The 27,186-nt window shown below is 44.1% G+C and overlaps 1 protein-coding gene across 6 annotated transcripts in view; it reads right to left on the minus strand.

The window, feature by feature from the left end:
• Positions 1–27,186, minus strand: part of LOC138296313 (zinc finger protein 583-like) — a 136,491-nt gene that overhangs the window by 52,753 nt on the left and 56,552 nt on the right. For 3 of the 6 annotated variants that reach the window (XM_069235342.1, XM_069235346.1, XM_069235344.1), the window contains exons 3-5: positions 17,175–17,285; positions 15,136–15,228; positions 1,278–1,376 (exon numbers count right to left, since the gene is read on the minus strand). In XM_069235342.1, coding sequence (XP_069091443.1) covers positions 1,278–1,376; positions 15,136–15,228; positions 17,175–17,285 — 303 coding nt within the window. Of the gene's footprint in view, positions 1–1,277; positions 1,377–15,135; positions 15,232–17,174; positions 17,286–27,186 lie in introns of all 6 variants that reach the window. The other 3 variants (XM_069235341.1, XM_069235345.1, XM_069235343.1) reach the window with 1 other exon arrangement.

Consider the following 27,186-nt stretch of genomic DNA (forward strand, 5'->3'; position numbering starts at 1 on the left):
CTAGCTCTTCTCCACCACCATACTGGGTGGAGGGAAAGACTTAAGATATTCTCTTATATCCCCTTTTCTTTTCCCTCGTGGAATATTTTATTAAGTGTGCATTATCTCATTCTATGTAATTAAATGCATGTTAAAATCTTACCATGGAATTGGTTACTTGAGTTCCTGCCAGAGTTACAGAATTACACGTTATCCAGGAACTCAGTATTGTGTCTGTGAGGTACCAGACACAACTCTATAAATATAAACCACCTATAGAAGACACATGCCAATTTCAACTATTTGTTGAACTTATACCTATACTGTATGGACAAATGTAACCAAACTACTGCTGCAAAGTGCTTTCAAGACAAAAGATGGCGACCATAAGAGGGGCAATAAAAATATCTAAAATAAGCATGCCCACGATCTAGGTCAATGAAACGATTTCAAGATGAGCTCAGTCGTCAGTGGCTTACTAAAGACTTAGCAGTTCAACTGTGCCATCAATGGAGCGAGGATGGGGTTATTACTCCTTGGACTCTCAGGGCTCTACTCTGCAGTTTTAGTGGTGTTCTGTGGTTTCAAGCTACACTAGCATCCATCCTTCAATAATTCACACAATTACTGAGCCAGCAGATGCGTTGTGAACAGCGCCATTTTGAAGAACAAGGCTGCACTGTTGACTTCTACATCATTGCAAAGACTCTGTACAGAGGTAGGATACGTGATACAGCTCTGGCAGCTTCCAGAGAAGAGCCATTGAAAGAACTGCATTCGCGCGTCTGTGACTGACTGGAAATCTAAGAGCTTTGTATGAAATAAGAGGCTGTACATATTACAATTGTTTTGTGACACCACCTCAAATCATCCCAAGGGCCTTATGCTACTGAAGCACACCTAGGGAATGGAAATTGCATTAGGAAGTTTTCAGCAATTGTAGACACAACCCATTGATTCATACCTTTCGCCATCACTTCTAAATGGGATGGGATACCCCTTTCAGGTCCCCTCATTTTTTCGACTCGTAAAGGGTTACAAAACCCCTTTCATGAGTTAAAAAGAATTTGCCGACACGTAAAAGGGTGTTTATAGTTTTTAAAAAGAAACCTTTTGCAGTTTCAAACCCAATGATTTCACAAACTGTTGGGTTTGCAATCACAAGAGGGCTTAGTACGTCTGCTCAGTCACTGCTCCCACAATAAGTTAGACATCATCGGTGCTTTACAAAATAGACTGGCTCATAACAGCAGGTTTATCACACATTATTTCTTGCATTTGGGCACTATGATTCCTACCCATGTTTTCTTCTTCAGGCTCTGGTTCTTCTTGGAAATTAATTTCATTTCGTGGTTTTTCACTTAGTGAAAATACAGATGTGATGACCGGATCAGGTGCTAACAATAAAAATAACATGAAAAATCATTGGAAAACCTCAATGACATCAGAAATCCCATAAAATCATTCATATACTCTACCGAAAAGTGCTTGTGTGTAAAAAACTGGAATGCATTTGCCTGTCTTTACGTAATAGTAACCTGCTACTGACAAGACTTCTTGTGCATGCTAACTTAGCCTTACGTTTGTAACTATGAGTGGTTGGTATGCTATGTCTTAGTGTTAGAAATGGGGTCTTTGGTTGGCAGTCAGGTTACCTCTTGTCCAAGCAAGGACCCCCACTCTAGTCAGGGTAAAAGAGAATCACCCTCAGCTAACCCCCGCTTACCCCCTTGGTAGCTTGGCACGAGCAGGCAGGCTTAACTTCAGAGTGCTAGGTCTAAGTATTTGTACCAACACACATAGGGCCTGATTACAACTTTGGAGGACGGTGTTAAACCGTCCCAAAAGTGGAGGATATACCACCTACCGTATTACGAGTCCATTATATCCTATGGAACTCGTAATACGGTAGGTGGTATATCCGCCACTTTTGGGACGGTTTAACACCGTCCTCCAAAGTTGTAATCAGGCCCATAGTAACTTAATGAAAACACTACAAAACGACAACACAGGTTTGGAAAAATAGAGAATATTTATCTAAACAAAACAAGACCGAAACGACAAAAATCCACCATACACAAGCCAAGTTATTATTTAAAAAGCAAAAAGAGTCCTCAGGTTCTTTGAAACACAACGCTAATGCTGTTAGCGTGTAAATGTACCTGGGTCACGTCAAAATAACCCGCACGGGTGAGTGTGCATCAAAAAAGGTAAGCAGTGCGTCGATTTCTCACACGCAAGTGACGTTGTGTGTCGTTTCTCCTTCTCCGGTCCTATCAGCGTGCGTCGTTTATTTCCCCGCAGGAGAGAGATGCGTCGATCTGGACAAAACACCCCGGGCAGGCTTGTGTTTTTCCGCACCCAGCGATGTTGCTTCGTTGCAGCCTCCGTCAGCGATGCAGAGCGTAGTTTCTCCAGCTGTGTGCATCGATTTCACAGCCGCACTGCAGGCGGTGCGTTGATTTCAGCCACGGAGCCGTCGTTCTTTTAGCCGCTCTCGGAGGCTGCATCGGAAATTTCCCTGCACGGCGATCTGTGCGTGGAATTCCATCCTTGGTCCACCAGCTTCACTGGCCCAGGCCCCAGGAACTGGATAGGGTACCACTTGGCAGGGCAGGGGTCTCAGCAGAGGCTCCAGGTGCCGGCAGAGAGAAGTCTTTGCTGTCCCTGAGACTTCAACAACAGGAAGCAAGCTCAGTTTCAAGCCCTTGGAGAGTTCTTCACAAGCAGGAAGGCACACAAAGTCCAGTCTTTGTCCTCTTGCACAGGCAGAAGCAGCCACTGCAGGATAGATCCACAAAGCACAGTCACAGGCAGGGCAGCTCTTCTTCCTCAGCTCTTCTCCAGGCAGAGGTTCCTCTTGGTTTCCCGAAGTGATCTAAAGTCTGTGGTTTTGGGTGCCCTTCTTATACCCATTTTGCTCTTTAAAGTAGGCTTACCTCAAAGAAAAGTCTCTCTTGTTTGTGAGATCCTGCCTTGCCCAGGCCAGGCCCAAGACACACACCAGGGGGTAGGAGACTGCATTGTGTGAGGGCAGGCACAGCCCTTTCAGGTGTGAGTGACCACTCCTCCCCTCCCTCCTAGCACAGATGGCTCATAAGGATGTGCAGGCTACACCCCAGCTCCCTTTGTGTCACTGTCTAGAGAGAGGGGCAAACAGCCCAACTGTCAAACTGACCCAGACAGGAAATCCACAAACAGGCAGACTCACTTTCTAAAAGTGGCATTTTCAAACACACAATCTTAAAATCAACTTTACTAAAAGATGTAATTTTAAATTGTGAGCTCAGAGACCCCAAACTCCATGTCTATCCGCTCCCAAAGGGAATCTACACTTTAATTATATTTAAAGGCAGCCCCCAAGTTAACATATGAGAGGGATAGGCCTTGCAACAGTGACAAACGAATTAAGCAGTATTTCACTGTTAGGACATATGAAATACATTAGTATATGTCCTACCTTAACCATACACTGCACCCTGCTCATGGGGCTACCTAAGGCCTACCTTAGGGGTGGCTTACATGTAAGATAAGGGAAGGTTTAGGCCTGGAAAGTAGGTACACTTGCCAAGTTGAATTGGCAGGTTAGAACTGCAGACACAGACACTGCAGTGGCAGGTCTGAGAAATGATTACAGCTCACAACCAGTACTGCAGGCCCAAAGTAGCATTTGATTTACAGGCCCTGGGAATCTATAGTGCACTTTACTAGGGGATTACTAGTAAATCAAATATGTTAATAATGGATAAACCAATCAACAATACAATTTACACAGAGAGCATATGCACTTTAGCACTGGTTAGCAGTGGTAAAGTACTCAGAGTTCAAAAGCCAACAACAATAGGTCAGAAAAATTAGGAGGAGGGAGGCAAAAAGACTGGGGACGACCCTGCAAAAAGGGCCGTTTCCAACAGTTAGCATCCGTGAAACCAAAGCTAAAAATTACCTTGCTTAGCCGAAACAGTTAACATTTGTGTTAGTCAAGAAGGCTATCTAGTAATTCTCATGGGTTCAGCAAGGCACCTTCTTGTTCTCTTGGTGGGAATTTTGTAATGTGATCAGTATTAAAACTGAATGTGTAATATGGTATACTCTGGAGTTCTGTCTTGTTTCGGGATCCTGGATCCATAGCTGATGTATGGAGATCCCCTTGTGGATTATCTCTGGGAGTCACAGGCCATGTCATTTTTGCAGTGAACACTTTTTAGAATCAAATAAAAAAGTGAGACAGAATTTTCTTTGACACATATAGGCCTTTATTATGACTTTGGCGGTCTTTTCACAAGACCTCCAAAGCCGTGGGCGCCAGAAGACCGCCAGTGCTGACGGTCTTCCAACCACCATATTACGAGTACTGCACGATTTCCGCTACATTTTGGGCAGAAATGCTGCAGTAATCGTGCTTGCGGTTGGAGGCACTTGGGTGGTTCCACCACCGGCCCGCCTCGCTAAAAGGACTCCACCAGCCGTATTACAACCTGTAATATGGCCTGGCGATGTCCTGATTGTGGGGGATGCCGTTGCTGGAAGCGCCTGTTCCCTGCCAGACAACTTCCTCGACGGACAAGGTAGGTTGGGCGTCCGACAGGGGAGGGGTAAGGGTGTGTTGTGTGTGCTTGTGTGAGTGGGTGTTGTCCGCATGTGTGAATGCAAGTGTGTATGTGTGTGTGTGTATGCGTGTGTGCATGGGTGTGTGTATGCGTGGTTAAATGCATGTATGACTGTTGAAGTGAATACATATATGGATGCGTGTGAGTGGGTGTATGGATGCATATGAGTGAGTGCGTATGTGTATGTGTATGTGTATGGTTGCATGTGAGTGAGTGCGTGTATGGTTGCATGTAAGTGAATGCGTGTATGTGTGTTGGTGAATGAGTGTATGCGGGGTGCGTGTGGGTGTCTGTGCGCGTGTATGCGGGGAGGGGGTGCTGTTCTAGTAGGGAGGTGGGGGAGCTGTTCTGGTAGGTGTGGAGGGCGCTGTTCTGGTAAGGGGTTGAGGGAGTATTGGGCTTGCTGAGGGAGAAAGAAATGTCCTACTCTTGTAGCCTTTCCGCCAGGGTTTTCACGGCGGTGCTACCGCCGCGGAAACCCTGGTGGAAAGCTGACTCCTAATACCACCAGCAGTCTTCATTGGACCGCAGGGTCAAAGATGTCAATCTCTGGCCCGGAGGGTCCAACCACCCTGGCGGTATCAGCGAGGGGTGTCGGGGTGGCAGAGGCCAACCCGCCACACTCATAATGTGGCGGTTGGTGGTGAGACAGTCACTGAGAGTCTGGCAGTCATGAGACCGCCAGACTCATAATGATGGCCATAATATGCAAATACTGCATTGGGTAATTTTTTGTTAGCATTTTACCCAGCATGGAGCCCCACAAATCACAGCCACATTCAATAATTATGGACAGTAAGATTTGTGATGGATAAGTTGTATACTCCCCAAGTGCCATCTCTGGCAGAAGTGTTCACCCTTCAAATGTTTACAGGCTCCTTTTCTTAAACATGACTAGGTTACAAATTGGATGGCCAGGGTAAACTACCAGTGACATCAAAGGAGACAGTGAATACATGAACGGTTGGGCCCAGTTTCTTTTAAAACATTCAGAATTTTATTATAATGCAAGCATTTCATTGTTCATCCAGTGCATTTAATCCAAGGGTTATAGAGAGAAAGGAGAAGACACCTGACACACGCAACAAAATACTGTGTCAGTGTTCGCGTACGTCGTGTCTAACTCCTTAGATCCTAATGGAAAATTGACATGAGTAACACTACCTCTCAAACACAAGCAAGTGCATGTCCAATTGTACACTGAGAATGAAGGGGGGGGGGGCATGGCACTTGTACAGAGACCTCCTAGAGCCCCTCTCCCAACAAAAGGTGCTATCAATTTCCAAATAGGTCTAATATCAGTGGTATCTTCTTGCCATGATCCAAGCCTTGAAAGCCACCTGTAATGTCTCTAGTATCAGCTAATAACGCACAGAGTATATTTTTCCCATCTCCCTACAGTACCTCACCTCTTGCACAGGGAATCCCATCAAACTGAATGTCTACCTATGAAATGCTACAAAACAATGGGGATCAACCAAAAAACAGGATTCGTGCTGTATCGAACTGCAGCAATGCGCACCTCAACAACTCCCACCACCTAGTGAATCTCTGATCTCATCAAGTATTTCATTAGCATTCACTCTAGCAGCACTTCTCTTGAGCATGCTTGTATGTAAATGTTCATCACTCTTGAACATACTCTTTAACTCATTTATGATCGGTAGCTGTATCCTTTACAAGCCAAGGGCTTCCTGCTGTCAATCATGAGTGGACCCCCTCAGGCATTTATGGTGGCTGAATGTATGTTTGCTGACTATAATTAATGCATGCTGGGGGCTGCTATTTGGTCGCTTCTAGATAAGATCCCTTAGAGTATTTATCCTGTCTTCCTGTGTCCAGTGTCTCGGTCTCTCTTAATCCTGCCTGGATAACTAGTGCACTTTTGCGGCTGCTCCTCTGTTACTCTTGGATCACCCCTAAAGGGCATTTATTAAGGATGTGATTCCCCTGTGCATTCTGTAGGTTATTCCCTGTCGATACTGGATAGACTTTCCAGATCACTTAGTCTGGGCTGACTGAACACAGTGCATACCAGCAGGTTGCTCACCTACGGCAGCAGGATATAACATGGAGTGGCTGCCATGACTGCTTGTATCCAGTATATGCATTGGGCTCCTCCTTTGTCACTGAATCAGGCACAACATTAAATAAATGTAGCACACAATGTAATTTTCCATGCCTATTGCAGGCAAGGCCGGACTTGGAACCCAAAGCAGCCCTGGCAATTTTGTCAGACCAGCCCCTGGGGCGGGAGAAAACAGTTGAAGCACTGCTGCTTTTGTTCTTTTGTTACTGGGGCCAATATTACATCACTGAAAAAACTGGCCCCCACTGCTGAAAAAACGTCCCCCCCCACCCCTTTCAGCCTACCGGGAAAAAGCTTGATGCACGCTACGGCCAGTCCAGCCCTGACTGCAGGTGTTACATGCCTGGGTGCCGTGAGATAAGAAAGAAGCACCACTTTGGTCCCTCCTGCACAACACAAAAAAAAAAATTCTCACACATACCATGCTGCAATTAAGTACTTTTCCAATCGAGCACTCATCCACATTGTAGTGTGTACTACCGCTCTTATGCTTGAGGATTATAATGCACTATATCAATGGAAATACAATACTATACAGTATATTATCCCCTAATAAGTGTAGAGGAGCAGGGGTTAATGCATGTAGTACTTTCTTGACAGCTATAGTATTTTGACTCTAAGATCAAAATTCTAGGGAATTAGTCTCTAATTTTTAATAATGTAGCAACATTAAGGAACACAGTGGTCAATAATGGCACTTACTAAATACTTCTCTTAAATTAATCTCTTCCCAATCAAAGATGGTAGCCTGCAGGCGGAAGCACCACCCTACAACCATCTCACCCTAGCTCACACCTATCTTGCCCCCAGGAAGTAGGTCTACCACAACAACATATTGATGTAAGAAATCTGAGCGTGAACATGACCTCCAGTCTAGCCTTTACCTTCCTAAATTTAACCAATAAGCTCTTTCTAGATCATTTGAATTCTCAAAAGCATTTTCTCTTACCAACGTTTTCCACATAAGCTCAAGGCCATTATAACCTTTGCCATATCCTGTCTTAACTAAGTAAATAGAGTCCACCTGCCAGACTTAATTTCACTACTTTGGAGACCAAAGAGAATCCAAAATGCAGCAGCAAAATAAGAGACATCTTCGCCAATGGGATCACATGAGATTAGCTCTCCAAGCACTTGACTGCCTAATCATGACAAGTCATGTTTGTGGAACTCTGCACAGCTCACAGTGCCATCTAGGGCAAGGGAGCTTTTGTCATTCAAGTAAAACTGCAAATATATTCTTAGAACAGAAACCTTTGTTCCAGACTGTTACTTTGGCTCAGAGCTCGCCTACAGAAAACATCCTGGTTGAACCTCTTTCCATACAAACAGCAAAGCTACATAACCTCCTCACAGTAATGACAAGAAATAAGTAGGATTCCCTGTAATTCAGGAAGGTGGTTAAAAACACTGCGTCTTTCCCAAATGAAAATGAAGGATCGCACAAGCTAGCAGACAGATCTTTTTGCACCATGACTGTACAATTAACACAGAACTGAGGATCCTTCCACGGCAGAACGGCACCAAAACTCCATCAAGAACGAGGGAATCTATCTCTCACTCTCTTTTGCTTAATTCCACATAACAGCACCTTCCTGTTTGCAATCATATCCTATGAAAAGCCTCTGTCACTCATGCAAAACCCCAAATTACTCCTCAAACACCACCAACAGTATTCCCATAACTGACCAACCATACACTACCTTGTAAGCATATGCATCCTACAGCACCCAATACAGAAACACTTCCCACAAAAGAGACATTACAAAATTACAACCGTCCAAAGAATCACAACCAATGTAGTTGTGTGCTGCCAATAGATAATGAGCTTCAGAGACTTTTCAGGACTAAGAAACACTATATAACTGCAATTGGAATACAATACAATACAATCTAATAGAAGTACAATACATTCAGGAGCAACCGCTATCACAGAACAGGCCATGACACAGTTGTTACAAAAGAACGAGAAGAAAAGGGCTTTATCAGATCAGCCTTGCAGAGGCTCCTTTTTAGGTATGATGTAGCCATCAAACACACAAAAGGTGATGGGAGGAATGATTGCATTATGTCTAACCACTGACAACTGCTTGGGGTAGTATTCCAAACCATTGTTCTTTTGCCCACCATCCCACCTGAGTTTGGACCAAGCCATGTGCAAATCCATCTCCAATAGAAACTTCTGATGCCCTTTTCCCACCACTGATGTTCAGTGTCTGTACTCCATAGCGGTCACCTATGTTGGCTGGGATTACAGTCTGTGACTTCGTTTGAACCAGTTGGCACAGTTTTGGAAGTGTGGTTACATAAATAACAAGAGTTCTCAAAAACGAATCTGGAAAGTAGAGGTATTTGAAATGCATGGTGAAGATGCACGTTTGACCTTTCTTTCTCAACATTTAAGTGATAATTGTTTGACTTTATGTATGGGTGAGGGTCAGATGGGAAAGTCAGTGTTTGCCTGTTTTGAGATTGTTTGCAGTTACACGTGTTGGACCTAATTTATAGAGTCATTTTTTCTGTGGAAGTACTGTGGTTTAGTCATTGCTTTACCACAACCAGTACTATGCACTACACAGTGAAATTAGCACGGATTTCCCATGCTGTGACATGAACCTACACAGGGTGTGGGAGAAAAAAAAAAAGCAGCATGGACAAGGATGACAAGGAAGAAAGAACAACAACACGGAGAAGGATGACCGGGAGAGAAGAAAGAATAACAACAATGAAAATGTTGCCATTCAGCATCCTAATTTAAATCTGCCATGCTAATTACAATAGAATACCACTTTCACCACTCCACCATTGGAGTTGCTGGCTGGCTAACACGATTCCCAAATAAAAGACACAAGACAGCCACGGAGTAATGAGAAATGAACTAGAAAGGTCAACAAAATATAGCAAGAGTGTTCAAACAGTCATAGTGCAATAAGGATGTTGAGCTGGCCTGAATCATGGTCATAACTGCAATAAAGAGAGATTAATAAAACATATAAAATTAGCATATAAACCCAATAAAAACCTCTATCAGACATAAACTTTTGCCATTAGACTGTAATGCTCAGAACAGCTCTTAGAGGACACCACAATGAAAATAGCATTTGTAAAAAGAACATGGTCACATCACCATATAGTTAGCCACTAGAGGACATAACCACATGAAAATAAAATGGCCAAAAGTAATGCAGTGCAATCATATCTTAGCCCCTAGAGACCATAATGCATTACACATTTTTAGGACTAGCAGGCCTACTGCAATGACATTGCAAACACGACTTTTAAAACACAAATTACTCTCAGCTGTAAAACAATTGTTACAGCCTTTAACAGGGAGTTTAAAAAGACACTGAATGGTGGGGAGGGATCCCTACTAACCTAGTGTGGAGACCTGGAAATTGTCTAGACAGAAAAAGCAGGTTGAGGTGAACTAACATTTTGAAAATGGCCCCATTGTCCTAGGACCACCATAGGCTGAGTTATTAGCAAAAATGTTTTGTAAAATAATGCCCTGCAAAGCATTATGGGACGACTGTAATGCTCAGAACAGACCCTAGAGGACACCACATTAAAAATATAATTTGTAAGAAACGTGGCCATGTAACCATATAGTTAGCCCCTAGAAGGCATAATCACACGAAAACTGAATGGTAGAAAGTAATACAATACAACCAAATATATAGCCCCTAGAGGGTATAGTGCATTATATATTTCCAGGACTAGCACGCCTACTGCAGAATCAAGCCCTCTAGAATACACACTAATCCCAGCTGTATAAAAAAGAAAAAAAAAGTTCCAGATGTAAAAGAGCTTAAAAATAAACTGAGTGGTGGGAGGGGTTGTTATTTTCGGGTCCCCACTAACCTAGTGTGGGAACCGAGAGATTACCTAAACAGAAAGAGTGTGTTGTGCTGAACATTTTTTTTTTTAGAACTTTTATTTTACTGGCTTTTCAATTAAAGTACAGTCAGGTACATCAGATAGTTGGTATTCTGTACATCACACTTCATAATACACATATATACTGTGTACACATGTCACACAGGTCAAGCGTAGTGCAATCGTACCATGTTAGTACCTTTGAGTCACTGAAATTATCACCCCTTTATATGCATTCCTACTGTATTAAAAAGTTCAGTGGTTTTCAGTAGCTTTCTTAGGTAATGTGGGACACTGGGTGGTAACGTTCGTTTTTTTGTAATCCCTTGGCTTATGGCTACCATAGTGCGCCCTTCTACATTCTAAGGGTTTCCCTGCCTGTTCATGTCTTGCGTTCCGCTTCCAGTGGGGGTAGTCAGGATCAAAGCCAATAACAGAACCAAAAAATAATCAAAAGAAACAATCTGCCTACATATGTATGATCAATAGGTATGGTGCAACTGAACATGCTGCACCCCGGCTGATTGAGCAAGGGGGAGGGTTTATTTACTCTTGTATCTCGCCTCTTAGAGGCGCCACCGAATAACCCGTCCTGCCTTCCCTTCTATAGACTCATCACAGAGCTATCAGTATCATTCCCGGAGTCAGATTCAACTCCTACGGCTCTATCCTCCCAGCTGTCCATCACCTCAGACCACAGTGGGGCCAGTGGTCTACGCCTCATCCCTTCACTCTCCTCTCTCATCAAGGCGCTAAGCTCCGCTCTCCCCCATCTCGTGACATCCCGGGTCCATTCCTAGAGGTCAGGACCCTCAGCGCTTTTCCATGCTATGGATATTCTACGTTTGGCCAGTGCCAGTGCTAGGTCTACAAATCTATTGCCTACTTTCTTGTGGTGCGCCCGATTAAAGAGTCCCAGGAGGCATATTTTTATTGAGGATTCAAGGTGTCTATGTAGTGTACTGTTAATTTTGTGGATAGCTCCCCTCCAAAATTGTTGCAGCTGTGGGCATTCCAATGTCATGTGCCCAAATCCTGCGTTCAATTGATGGCACCTTGGGCACCCCATTCCAGCCCCTTTGTAAATGAGTGATAGGTGCCTTGGAGTGAGGTTGGTCCTATGTGAGTAATTGTATTGTATATATTTCAGTCGGTGTTTTGAGAGACCCGAGGAGCATATGCAAGGATTCTATTCCACTCCTCATCCGTGAGGTGTCTACCCAGGTCCATCTCCCACCTAGTCCGCAGGCCATCCATCAGATTCTGTACCGTTGTCAACAGTGACTTGTACAACCAGGAGACCAGGTGTGAGCCTCCACCAATGGAGAGCTTAGTCTGTAACACCTTGTGTGTGGGGGGCTCGCCCTCTATCCCTGTCCACAGAGTTCGGACGACTCCCAATAGTCTCCCAATAGTTCCTCATAAGTCAAGAACTGTCCTCGGGGCAGGCCAGTCTGCTCCACAATGTCTTCAAATGGTATCACTGATCCCTGATTGTTCAGTGCCCCCAGTGTGGTCAGGCCCGCAGCAGTCCAACAGCGTAATCTTCCCTCTGTAAAGCTGACGAGAGGGTCCCCACAAGGCAATCCCACTAGTGAAATAGCCGGAGCATAAGGTACTTTTGTTTGGGTTCTTCTAAGGACTCTTCGCCAGTTGGCAAGGGCCATCTTCAGTAACACTCCTCTCTTAATGCCACGAACAGCAGGTAGGAGCAATCCCGTCACTAGTCCATTATCGTTGGGCATTCCTCCATCAACCCCCAGCTCCTCCAACCCCACTCCGCTGAGCCATCTCGCCAGCCACTGCAATTGGGCTGCCAGGAAGTAGAACTCAAAGTCAGGAACCCCGAGTCCCCCGGCATCTCTGGGTAGTTTCAGAGTGGTCAGTGCCACTCATTGTCTTCCACCATCCCATATAAGTTGCCTGAGCAGCGTGTCCAGCGGTGGGAACCAAGAGGGGGAGAGGGTGATAGTCAAATTAACAAAATAGTATAGCAGTCTAGGCAGTGCCACCATCTTGATAAGAGACACCTGTGCCATGGTCGGGAGTCGCAGGGAGCGCCAGAAGGCAACACTAGACAGTAAGGCTCTAATCGCTGGGCCCAGATTGCCCTCTCTGAGGTCTTGCGTCCCATGATATATCTGTATTCCCAGGTAGCGGAAAGTATGCGGCGCTCATGCTACCTCTTCAGGGCAAGAATGTGGTCGGTTCGACCCTCGGACCAGTGGGAAAACAGGGGTCTTATGCCTGTTGATGCGTAGGTCCGAGCAGCCCCCAAATTCCTCCAACATCCAAAACACCTGGGGGCAGTGTCTCCAGGCCATCACGGAAGTAAATAAGCAGATCATCTGCGTACAGAGATACTACGTGGAAAGCTCCTTGCCGATATTTACCCCATTCCGGGGCCTTGCCCCGGAGCCTTGCCGCAAGAGGTTCTATGGCTATGGCGAACAGCAAGGGGGACAAAGGACACCCCTGATGGGTACCTCTGTGTATCTCATAGCTATTGGATATCGTTTTTCCCGTTTTAACCCAGGCTGTTGGCTGCGTGTACAGTAATCTGACCCAGGCACCCCAGTTCTCCCCTAGTCCGAGTCGTGCCATAGTGGCATCTAAGAATTCCCAGCTTATTGTATCGAAGGCTTTTTCAAAGTCCACCGACACGATCATTTCTGTCGGATGTGGAGGGATTGTGCTGATCATTTTGGTGATGGTCCTACTGTCCTAGGATCACCAAAGACTGAGTTAGTCTAGTCACCTGCTGAAATGAGGTCAGGAACACAAACTACCAGTAGTCCATTATAAACATACCTGGCGAACTGACAAGACAAGGCCTACTCGCCAAATTATTATTGTATTCATTAATTCAGCAAATCAAGTACTTGAGGCATGGATGTTCCATTAGCCAGCACTCAGCTCTAGGCACAAACAAGCAAGGAAGTTACAGCACTAATCGATGCATGCTCCCTCAAGCAGGTGTCACCCATAAAGGATGCATGTGGAAAATCCTACAACGTGGCAACTGACAGACATGCACAGACGCACACAATCCAAGTAAAAGTGTGTTTTGTTGGCCCTAATGGGACACACAATCAATGGTACACATTAACTGGAAATTTCAAGGTCTTGTCATGTTTGTGATAATCAAAATCCAGAGATTTCAAACCAATGACGCATTTTTATTAGTCTATTTATCTCTTATCAAATTAATAAGTACCTTCTCTTTCTACAATATGGCATTTGTACTCTCCGACAATCCTTTTGATTTTGTAAGTGCTGGACTTGTTCTGTCATGCTTTTTGTAAAACTTTTATTTTTGAGTGAGGTGCTGGACACTCATCAGCAGAAAAAAAAAACCAATACATGGCTAAAAGCAAAAGTATTTTTTGTTTCAAAGTACATATATAGTCATGGCAGTCTATGACAGTGAGAAATACTTTGTGCATTTGCTTCTAGTGAAAGAGCAGAAAAACGTTATTCATAGTGAAACTAGCAAATGGGTAAAAAGGGCAGATTCACTGCCCCATGGTGTTTGTTGTATGCTGCAGTGGACACAAGAAAAATGTGCACAACAACAAATCAATGGATTAAGAGGGATGGCTGAAAGCACCTATAAGTATATTAAATGTATAATTCTAGTACAACCAAAAGGTATTGGCTAATGTCAGACCTAAACGGAGCTTGAAACTTGTGGGCTTATTAAGTTGAGATGCATCAACTGTAAAAAAAGAAAAAAAAAATCTTTACCTATATAGCTAATTCTGTGCAGTCTTATTGAACTCTTCCCAATCTTCTTGAATTGGCTAAACATCTGAGAGCCACTTGTATGTCACATTATGGAGAAAAGAGAATGTGGAACCAGAGAGAACTAGAGCCAACACGTCATACAGTTCAAACGTAATAGCAAAGATATTAGGTTATCAAAATACACGTCACTGGGTGCTTAGCAATAGAAGTTGCCTGTTGCCCAAGGGTACAGCCACTTTATCCTAAACAATAATTGGCATACACATGCATACCATTACAAAGTCCATGTGCTTATTCCACACCACTTAAGTTAAAAAACAATAAATAAATTAAACAAGAGCAAATAATTCAGCATGGGTTGTCTTCCCCATTCAGTTCTTAGTAAGCATCTCCAATGTGGTATGTATTTCCTTTTGACAACAAGTGTTTCGTCTTATGAGCATGGTGCCCTCAAGACTTTATCAGGGATATTATGTCGGGACCTGTGTTGATACTGTAGCTTTTCAAAAAGCTAATTATATGTCCACTTGAAATGTTAAACAACGCTGGAGAATTTTCCAATATCATTAATTTTCTGTAGGTGAGAGACTTATTTTTTTAAATCTGAATGATGAAGAATCCATGTGAGACACTGAGGCTCTAAAGTAGTGACAGCAGAGGTGTACCTGGAGTTCTCTTTGAAACAAATTGGTATACCGTAGGTGAATAGTTGTGGAAAGAATTGTACAGTATATTATGATGACCTGAATATACAGCCTGCTCCGGCGTGTTGTAAGACAGGAAGCTCACACAAAGATGTACATCCTGCAAATCCAAACAAGTAAGTGGACTCACCTGTGGGACTAGTCATGTTTTTCCTAGTTTCCGCATTTTCTTTGTCTTCCACGTCCTCATCTTTAATCACGACTGAAATTACCTCAGTTGCTGCTGCTTATAAGAAACATCTAGTTTAATGACTCTTTACACAATAGAGCACAAACATTATCTATATTGTGACTGCCAATGAAAGAAGTATCAGTTATCTTTAATGAGTCAATCACAGTGTTTTGTCCACTGCTATAAAGAATTAGACGTTTTTCAGGCCTGGGGTATGAGATTCTGTATAGGAAAACTGAACTAGCAAGCAAATACATAGAAAGCAGATGAGTTTACGGTGCAATCTCACTGTATAAATTACCTATTTTTAGATGATGCTCTTGAGAAACTGGGGAAATAGTCCCCTGTACTTGTCACCACCACTGAAATTAGAATCCACCACTTAAATAGTTACAGAACATCAACCTCTATCATGTTGCCAGGGAACATGGACCTCGATCAGCAAATTATCAGTGACAATCTGCCTAGAGCACAGGTGAGGGCGGAGATATGATTATAGCTTGGCATACCACAAGCTTACCCATCTTCATTTCAAAAATACACTAATTAAATAGGACAGTAAATACCTGAGAACTGAATGGCACAACTATTGGTATGGACTACTGGGTTAAGGATGCTGTCTGCTGGTTGCCCCCCTCAATGCTCCTTTGTTCCCCTAGTAAGTATCTTTGCAACACAAACCCTTATCATTCCTCCCCAGTGCTCTTCTACGTTCCAATTCTGGCTCCAAACTCGATGGCTTTCTGTTAAATATTGAGCGTATACAGAGAAGAAATCCAAGGAGGCCCATAGGATGACTTGGTATTTCCCCTAGAAATCATTACAAATATGGGAACACCTTGAAAAGACTCCTTTTAAAAGAACATGTCCCTGGTATTAAAGAAAGGGACTGGTTTTAATATATTTAGGTTTCTGTACAAGAAACCTACATTTCTACACTTTTGTTTCTTGTATTGTTGTATTTAGTAGAATCACAGGCAGAATATCGGAAACACAAATACAGTGTGGACAGACTATCATGTCAAAAATATCAAGTACAAGAATATTGAGAAGGTAACTGCAGATAGGAAAGTATGAATTTACTAATCTCAACTCCAGATCTACATACCTTGAAGATATGTATTATTGAGGTACATATTTGTTGAGTTACATATAGTAAAAAGTTACTCATCCATAGCAAATGAACTTCATGATATTCTTGTCCTCAATATTTTTGACACAATATTCTTTCCACGATATTTATGTTTCCGATATTTTGTCCAAACACCATTTAATATGCCTAGGTTACTGTTACACCTCTACCACAGTAGAACTGTAAAAATGAGATGCAATAAAACTCCTCAGTTGGCTATCCCCAGTAGGTTGGCTTCTGTATTTGCACTTTGCTCAGTGAATGTGTCACAACAAATCACAGTCAACTATGTTACTTGTTAATATGTCATGTTCTGTTATTCACATTTGTATAATGCCATATTGCATTCTCTCTCGAGGTGCTCTTATATCTATCCTGATACTGAAGCCTCTAATTTTTAACTGACACTGATTTAATAATATTGTAGGAATAGCTGAGTCAACTTTGGCGGAATGATCACTGATTTACTGCTATGAGAAATATACATTTTAACACATAGGTGTCATTCTTAGGCATTCCAAATTAAAATATCAAGAATAGGAACATAGTACGCTTGACAGACAATATATAAAGGGTACACATACACTTAATTTTTTACTTATCAGTAAAACATGTCAGGACAGCAGGCGGGTAAGAGTTTTTATTGCATAACATCTTCTCGACTATCAGTCATGAACAAAGGGATGTAATTATTATAATATCTAATTAATACAGAGGTCAATTTCCTAGTTAAATATTGCAGCCCACTGTGGAACGTGCATGAGCAGGGAAAACTTAGTTCAATTCCTCCTGTATATTTATAGTGATAACTAGTGGCACATCTTTTTTTGTTGACAGAATATTGTAATTATTTGGTATCACTCACATGCAGAAGGGCAACCACGGTGGCTTCTCTCATGGTCTCGCTTGTCTACATGACACAGATCTTCCTTTCCTTTGACTCTTAGTGAATAGACCGAAGAAGCAATAAGAGGACCTGTATAATTAAAAGTAAAAAATGATAAATATTTACAGCAACTTGTGCACTGACTAAATATAAAACCGTATACACTATGCACACTGGGAAAATATGATTTAAAGCCACCACAACATAACTAAAAACAGAACTCTGTATGTAATCAAATTGTGAATAACCTAATCGGATAAAGCACTACTCTCCAAAATGATTTAGTACCGGCAAGAAGGTAACAAGGGGTATGGGTGGGATATACAAATTGCAGTATAGGGAGATGAGATTCAATAATTCATCGCATACAGTAGCAAACAGGTACCCTTATAGTTACTCTCCAGGTATATGCCCCAGAAAAGCTCAAAAGTGTCCATTTGAAAGAACTGATTCAAACAGTGACTCCAGAAAAACAGTAATTTGACAAGAATATACGCAATTTGAGGGTTATAACCATGTTATTTTTTTTTCCTGAAATGTCATAAATATGAAGAATGCAGAGCTACAGTTTATTTAATGTTTGGTAGTGTTTCTAGGGAGGCAAAAAAAACACAAGCTTGAAGGTTGGATTTTTTAAAAAAATGCTAAAGTGTGAAGCAAGATGTTGTCTAGAGAAATAGCACACACCCTCACTTTCTTTTTAAGCACCATGAAGATGTTTTCTTTATTTTCGCGTCAGTTTTGTATCCACTTCAGTTACCAGTCCTTTTAATCATTACTGACTAGCGTCCATTTTGGTCTTCATTTCAAAATACATTTCCAATGAATACCTATACCTTATCTTGTGAGTGGTGTTTCAGATCCTGTCCACCTCTGCTATCTTCCAAAAAACCCTACACTTGTTCTATCATATGGTTCAAACACAACTCAAAGCCAACAGTCCGCCATCTGTTGCTTTCTCTTACCACATGTTCACTATGAAATGCTATGAATCGCTTCATATGTCTTGCTCCTGCCACTGTTATCCTTCCAACCCTGTTCATTTCGAGGTTAGAGGATTAGCTGTGGTGTGTAAATCACAATCACAAATTAAAGAGCAAGCAAAGCAAGCGAGGCACATCCTTTCCCGCCTACTCTTCGAACATAAATGGAGCCAAAAAGTGGACAGAGTTAACAGGAAGTTTAAATATGGCCAATAAATGTGAAACAGGCTCTTCTTTTCATGCACTGCAGGAAGGGTCTGTTAGCAACAAGGACATAACATCAGAAATAAGTGAACAAAACTCGTTAAGAATTATCACACAAATATCAGCTTATATGGGAAACATTCTTGTTTTTTTCCTTAAACATCAGTCTGTTATTTTCTGAAACTACACTGTTTTGGCCTCAACCCCCAGCTTCTAATTTTTGGTAAATAAGCTAATGTGGTCCCAAAATACCAGCCTGTCATTTTCGTCAAGTACTCATATTTACTACTAGTCTTCAGGTATTGCCTCAAATGTGCATGCCAAGGATGCCTACATTACGTCAGAGATGCACAGGAAAACCGATAGGTGGTCATTATATGTCTGGGGTGTGCTGGTCATGATAAGGATGTCCACCAAATGCCTGGGGCACCCATGAGATTTAGGGGATACTTGCTGTATACCAGAGATGCCAATCAGATGTTTGCTTAGGGAGATGTCAGGGATGCCCGCCATGTGCTAAGGATGCCCAGAGTTGACCACCTTATGCCACATGACTTGGGGTGTCAGCAGCAGCTAGGGCTGACTAGCTGGAAGGTTGTCAGATATTTACAGTCAGCAGCACATCTTAAAATGGCAGGGAAAACAATCCCCCCCACCCCAAAACAAAATAACAGTATTGAAAAGTGAGGGCAGTGTTTATCATCCTGGAGTATTTCTCGTCAGGGATGTGCAGTATTTCATAGTGGTAGGTATTTTTCACCTACCACTGGCATTAGGGTTACCAACCTTTCTAACAAGAGGTTCCTTACAGTTCTCGGTCTTATAATGGGCTCCGTACGTCTTGTACGTTGCTTTTTCAGCGAATCCTTAAACTTGCTGACTGCAGCAGTACATATTTAGACTCTTCACTGGTTACCCTGTATCCTTTTGGGATAGGCTTTGCGGCCTTGTTTTTTAATCTCATAATAAACATAATGTAACAGATGTAGAGTGCACTTTCACCCACAAGGAGGACTCCTGGGATAAATGAGATGCATTTGTTTATTGTTACCCAACTCATCGTACTCATTTTAGATGAAGGTTACAAGACTGAGTGGCTCCACCAGAATTTGAGCCAGTGACCATAGCATCAAATACTAGAATAAATAAATCAGTCCACTGATTGGCCAGACCAGCACGGGAGTTAGCTGTGTTACACTCTATTGGTCCTTTCGATTACTCCCTCTGCCCTCACATCCTTACAACTCATTCTATTAATTCTGCTCATGCTTCTGAATTCAATCTGTTGTACTACCCATGCTGCCTCTCACTCTTCTCGCGTTGTTAAATAGTTTTACTCCCATAGGCTTTTTGGCAGTCTCCTGCTCAGCAATAAACAGTGTGTTTTATTCTATTTAGCACTTTCAAAATGTTATATTGATTGTATAGTTTTTGTACTGCACGTACGTGTAAAGTACTGAGCAAATGAAATAAAAATTCTAATGACATCCATCCTTACATCAAAGTCCACACAGTGGCATCCTAAAAACATTTATTCCTGGCGTCTCTTAAGCCTTCTGGGGGAAATGTAAAACCAGAAAGAAAATATAGCATTCTTTTCCTCTACTTTAAATATATACTCAAAACAAAATACAGTAATAACAGGCCCTGGCACAGCCAAAAGTTCGGGCACTGACTTGTGAGCCAGTGGATTTGTCAATGTTTGTTATCTTTGAATGATTTTTGATAAAGTATAACAGAAAACACTGAAAGATGGCCGCCTAAGTATGTGTAAGCCTGTAGACGCGTGTGCAGATATGTTGGAATGGTTATTTTTATACTTTGTCATAACCCATCGCAAGATGGCTAGAAATGAGTAAGCATGTACATGTAGCCATCTTTGAATATCTGGTTGTGATACAGTGTAATAAAAACATTCAAAGAGACACACATTCATACGCATACATGCATGGGTAGCCATTTTTTAATGTTTTTTTTACTGAAGTATAATAAAAAAATTATACGATAGTTCTCCGTGCATGCTGACACAGGAGTGGGAATCTCTGAACGGTTTAATAGCTCTTTTAAAGACAGGTGCTCGAGAGCCACAGCAAGATGGCCACACGGTAGTGCTACTCTGCTGAGCACAAATCCACTCAAAATCCTAGCAAAAACCATGCATCCCACATCAATAACAACGGCCCTGTAAAAGGAAAACACCTGTGACTATACACACTACATTGATCTGGCCAAACTGGCCAGAACTGTGATATGGTTATGGAAAGCGCAAATATTGGCAGAGGCTTATCATGGCGCCCGTGAGTGGCGAATAGAGAGGGGCTGGAGGAACACTGGACTGTGGACCACTGCCCTGAGTGCCCCTGATGGACGATCCTACATGAGGTGAGAGCGGGAGCAGGAGGAAGAACTAATGGTGCTCCTGCAAACGAACGGAGCAGCTGTGGCCAAGACCCCGGACCTGGCGTCACTGGAGGCTGGCCGGGGTGGCGCATGTCCCTGAGTGCCAGGTCCGTGAGCACTAGTGTGCAGCTGATGAGATGTGCTGGAGAAGCAGTGGAGGCCTACTGACGGTAGCGGGCGGAGCTGAGCCCCACGTGCACAGAAACCCTACTGCCACAGGTGAAGCGCGCCACAGCTGCGATTGGAGGCGGGGGCCTTCTGGTCCTGAAAAGACAGCCTGGTGCTCTGCTAGGTAAAGTGTGGTGCTTGGTGGTGGCCTGCAGAGTCTCTGCCTGGGGATCAGCGCTGCCTCCCTCTGGGATGTGACAAGCAGACTGGAGCTGGGGGGCAGACTGGCATGAAAAGAGGGCTGTCCCCTGCCCAATTGAGTCTGACTACATTACATGGTGACTGGGGCCTTGTGGGCCCATTGCAGCTGACAGGGGTACACTATCTCCAGCATGTGTACACAAGTGCGCCCCCTGCAGACACATTCATCTTTATTACTCTTGAGCCCGGCCCTGCAGCACCTGCTGGCACCTATTGTGGGGAGACTCTAAAAAGTGTACTGTGTGGTGAGGAGGACTACGATTGCATGCTCGCACGAGAGGAGCTCTCGTTGGCCCCATCTGGGGCACTGCTGTGACCCTCCCTTTTTCCTTGCTGTGTTTGGAACATTGCTTGCACCATCCCGCATCGATGGGCAGGAGGACAAGCATCACCCGTGCCTCATGTTTGAGTCCTGGCGGCCCCCAGGACCCAGCTTAACCCCATGCCCGGTTCAGACCATGACCTGATGAAGCAGGGGACGACTGCTCTTGAGACAACACTGCTGACCATGCAGCAGAGTCTCCAGTTCATAGACGGAAAGATAGACACTCAATATCTGCATGGATCACATGGCAACTAAGCTGGACAAGCAGAACACGCGCATAACTGAGGCAGAACAACAAATCTCCTTCCTCTACCGAAGATGCACTGCAAGCAATCACCTCAAAATACCTCAATATGGAAAAGGTAATAGCGCTGATTCATGCGAAAAATGAAGACCTAGATGCCAGGTCACAGAGAAAGAATTTATGGATCACAGGGGTGCCCGAATCAACCAACACCAGAAAAATGGAGGGTTATGTGGAAAGCCTCTTGCGAGAAGTCTTTGGAGCGGACACTCTCTAGACCTTGCTGGTGGTGGAGCAGGCACACAAAACGTTGAAGACCCAGCCTCCACTGGGGGTGCTGCAATGGCCCATCATTGCAAGACTTCTCAATGGCTAAGACCGGGATACGTTCCTACGCCACATGAGGGAGAAGAAATCTATCCATGTTTCAACCAGGGGACATCGCCTTCTACCCCGACTTCACGGCAACAGTGTAGGCTGCCCATAAAGAATGAATGCCAGTGAAAAGGAAGCTCCAGCAGACGGAGATACCTTATGACATTCTCTATCTGGCCCAGCTGCAAGTGGAATATGGAGGGACACATACAATTCTGTCCACACCCAAATCGCCGATGGACTTTGTGAAAACACGCCTGCAAAAAAGACGGAAATCACCTGTACAGGAACACAATGATTTTGATGAATACTGTTAGAAATGGGGTTTCTGGTTGGATAGGGTACCCACCCACTCTAGTCAGGGCAAGGGAGTTACACCTCCAAGATAACCTCTGCTCTCCCCCTTGGTAGCATAGCACAAGCAGTCAGACCTAACCCAGAGGCAATGTGTAAAGCGATTGCACAACACACTGGACGCACTACCCCACCACAAAGAAAACAACAACACCAAGTTATATAAAAATAAACTGTATTGTACACAACATAATTAGACCAAACATAACATGTTAGTAATACTCTACTACTCAAGCAGTTGTCAGAACATTAAACAGTACTATTACTCTGTGAAAGCCAGCAGTAGTCACATAGAACATGTAGGTTACTTGTTATCCTGCAACATAAGTATTAGCCAGATAACAGTACTAAAAGAAGGCACATAAAATCATCATACATGCCCATAAAAGAAACATCAAAAAACACATGGCAAGTCATAAAAAACATATCCCCACCAATACATGAGTCATAGTAAAACACATATTCCACATTCTCAGACACCATCACTGAAATTATGCATAGCATGGAACATTTTCATATGTCCATATCCTCACCAGCATATTTCTAGAGGTGCCATAAACCTGAAACAGCGTTGGGCAAAACGGGGATGTCCGTGTCCCAACCGTGGAGCCTTCGATGAGGTTTCCACCCCACCCGCAATGCACATCCACTGGATGGGGCCCAGTGGAGCGGGGGACCTCCGATAAGGCTTCAACCCTGCTTACGATGTGTCCTCACCTGATGTGGTGCGGGAGCCTCGCTGCAGTGCTTCCGGGCTGCAGCAGTGAATTCAGGCAAAAGGAAAGGCCTGCCGATGCCCCGGGGGTGTTCTTCTCCGCATGCCTCGTCCCTGGGGTACCTCTAGTAGCGCGCTTCACTCCAGGCTTCATTTCCTCGTGCCCCGGGGGCACCAAGCACAGCATGCTTCGGACGAGCTTGGAAAATACGAGCTGCCCGGGTCGCGGTGGTGATTTTCTCCGGCAGCAGAAACAAAATACAGCGCTCTCAAGTCGATTAGTATAAAAAAAAAACAAAGGCGCTCTGAAGGCGCTAGAAAAATAACAGAAAATTGCTCATCAGGCTGTCTGCTCTAGGAGGAGCTTTTAGGTGCAGCGCTATCCTCCTGCGCTGAAAAACAAATGGCTGCTGGGGGCAGGGGCCACAGCACCCAGCCCCTGGAGACACAAGTGAAGCACAGGGCAGCATGGCCCAACAACAGGCCAGCACAAGGGGGATTCAGTCAGTGGCAGTTCCTCCTAGTGACCCAGCAGGTCACAGGTCAGCACAGCAGCAGTAGTCCAAGGCAGATCCTGGTGAGTCCCTCCAGCAGCATTCTGTGTCCCTTTCTTCAAGATGTTTTTGTGTGTTTTACATGGGGAAAATCCCCTGTACTTATACTCAGTTTTGCAAAGCAATTTCAAAGAGGTTCTGGACAGTTTCAACTTGTTCTAGGAGTGTCCCCTCTCTCCTCCAGGACAGACTCCAGACATCAGTTGGGGACAAACAAGCCCTTTGGGTGAGGCCAGGACACAGCCAATACAAATGCAGGTGTGCCCCACCTCCCCTTCTCTCAGCCCAAGAACACCATTCAATAAGCAGATGCACCTCTGGGACACATCCACCCTCCCTGTGTACTGGCTGTCTGAAAAGTATGCACAAAGCTCAGCTGTCACCCTGCCCCAGATGTGGATTGGAGACAAGCTGCAAAAAAACAGAGTCATAAGCACAGAGAAACGCTCACTTTCTAGAAGTGGCATTTCTATAATGGTACTAACAAATCCACCTACACCAGTAAGAAGTATTTCTCACAACCATACCAAACATGCCTACGCTACCCCTCATAAATCAGACAATATCCTTTAGTCATAAGGGAGGGCATTTCCAATGCAATCCTATGAGCAAGGCAGCACTCACAGCAGTAAGAAACCAAATAGGCTGTTTGTCACTATCAGGACAGGCCACACAATTTGCCACATGTCCTGCCTCTTATATACACAGCACCCTGCTGATAGGGCTAACTAGGGCCTACCTTAAGGGTGACTTACATGTAGTAAAAGGGGAGTTCTGGGCCTGGCATGTAAATGTATATGCCAAGTCCCTGTGGCAGTAAACTGTGCATGCAGGCTCTGTGCTAGCAGGCCTGGGACAGGTTTGAAAGGTTCCTTCTGTGGGTGGCGCAAGCAGCGCTGCAGGGCTACTAGTAGCATTTAATTTAGAGGCCCTGGGTATAGAAATACCACCACACAAGGGATTTAAAGGTAATTAAATGTGCCAATTAGATGTAAGTCAATCATACCAACTTTAGAAGGGAGAGCACCTGCCCTTTAGCACTGATCAGCAGTGAAAAAGTGCTCAGAGTCCTAGAGCCAATAGCAAGAGGTCAGAAAAAATAAGAGGAAGGAGACAAAACGTTTGGGCATGACCCTGCAAAAAGGGCCAGGTCCAACAAATACCCTTGTGGAGCTCCACAATAGGATCATATTCAGGGTGCATGAGTTCTTCAATGAGGCTGGCGGATACATCAACAACGATTTGGACGTGATGTACTTTCACTTACTATAGAGACTGAACTATTGGACTATGACCGATATTACACTAACACTCATTCACCTCCAGTTACTACAAGGAGACTGATGGTGCTTGTTACACTTTTCATCCTTGGCGTGGTGTCCCTTAACTTTTTGCCTCTGTTCCCCAGGTTGTTGATGTGTGCTGGACTCTGATTTTACTGTTTTTATTACTCTGGGCACTTTACCACTGCTTACCAGTGCTGAAGTGCAAGTGCTCCTTTACAAAATGTGTATGTAATTGTTTTATCCATGATAGGCATATTTGGTTTACTAGTAAGTCCCTAGTAAAGTGCACTAGAGGTGCCTCGGCCTGTAAATCAAATGCTACTAGTGGGCCTGCAGCACTGGTTGTGCCACCCACATAAGTAGCTCTGTAATCATGACTCAGACCTGCCATTGCAGTGTCTGTGTGTGCAGTTTTACCTGTAAATTCGACTTGGCAAGTGTACCCACTTGCCAGGCCTAAACCTTCCCTTTTCTTACATGTCAGACACCCCTAAGGTAGGCCCTAGGTAGCCCCAAGGGCAGGGTGCAGTGTATGGTTAAGGTAGGACATATAGTAATGTGTTTTATATGTCCTGACAGTGAAATCTTGCTAAATTCATTTCTCACTGTTGCAAGGCCTGTCCCTTTCATAGGTTAACATGGGAGCTACCTTTAAATATGATTAAAGTGTAGATTCCCTTTGGGAGCGGATGGACATGTGGAGTTTGGGGTCTCTGAGCTCAATTTAAAAATACATCTTTTAGTAAAGTTGATTTTAAGATTGTGCGTTTGAATATGCCACTTTTAGAAAGTGAGCATTTTCTTGCTTATACCATTTCTGTGACTCTGCCTGTTTGTGGATTCCCTGTTTGGGTCAATTTGACAGTTGGGCTGGTTGCACCTCACACTAGACAGTGACACAAAGGAAGCTGGGGTGTAGCCTACATATCCTGATGAGCCATCTGAGCTAGGAGAGAGGGGAGGAGTGGTCACTCGCACCTGAAAGGGCTGTGCCTGCCCTCACACAATGCAGTCTCCAACCCCCTGGTCAGTGTCTGGGGCCTGGCCTGGGCAAGGCAGGATTTCACATTCCAATGAGACTTTACTTTGAATTAGGCCTAATTCAAAGGAGAAACTGGGTATAAGAAGGGCACCCAAAACCACAGACTTTAGAAACACTTCTGGAACCAATAGGAACATCTGCCTGGAGAAGAGCTGAATAGCTGAGGAAGAAGAGCTGCCCTGCCTGTGACTGTGCTTTGGGGAGATATCCTGCAGGTGCTGCTTCTGCCAGAGTAAGACGGCAAAGACTGGACTTTGTGTGCCTTCCATCTTGAGAAGAAATCTCCAAGGGCTTGATCTAGAGCTGGCCTCCTGTTGTTTGAAGTCTCAGGGACAGCAAGGACTTCTCTCTGCCAGCACCTGGAGTCTCTGGAGAGACTCCTACTCTGCCCTGTGGTGCCCATCCAGTTCCTGGGACCCTGCAAGGAGAAGCTGGCAGCCTAAAGACAAGAAAATCCACGCACAGACCGGCGTGCGGGGAAAAGATTAACGCAAATCTGATCTGCGGCTGAAAAAACGACGCGCCGCCGGCTCCGCAGCTGAGAAACTACGCTCGCAGGAAACGCGACAGAAGAATCAACGCACGGAGCAGGAGAAACGACGCGCAGCATCGCTGACGGAGGCTGCGAGATCACAACCTGTGCTGCGGGATTTTTGGATAATCATGCGGCTGGATTTTCGACTCACGTACCACCCTGCGGAGTTATTTTTGACGCACACCCGTTCGTGCTGGGTTATTTTTGACACGCACCAGGTACATTTTCACTCTAGCAGCGCTGGTGTGTGTTTAAAACTACTTAAAGACTCTTTTTTCATTTTTATTGATAACTTGACTTGTGTATGGTGGATTTTTGTCGTTTCGGTCTTGTTTTGTTTAGATAAATATTTCCTATTTTTCTAAACTGGTGTTATGTCATTTTGTAGTGTTTTCATTAAGTTACTCTGTGTTGGTACAAATACTTTACACCTAGCACTCTGAAGCTAAGCCTACTGCTCTGCCAAGCTACCAATATATACATGGCTGCACTGGGGGTGGTGCTCTGGGGGAAGAACTCTATCTTACCTAGACCTGACACTAGACCGGTCATCCTCAGAAGACAGGAAAGGGGAACTTTCCATACGGGTGCTATGAGAAGGCATG

Source organism: Pleurodeles waltl, chromosome 5 (assembly GCF_031143425.1).
Source record: "Pleurodeles waltl isolate 20211129_DDA chromosome 5, aPleWal1.hap1.20221129, whole genome shotgun sequence".
Lineage (NCBI taxonomy): Eukaryota > Metazoa > Chordata > Amphibia > Caudata > Salamandridae > Pleurodeles > Pleurodeles waltl.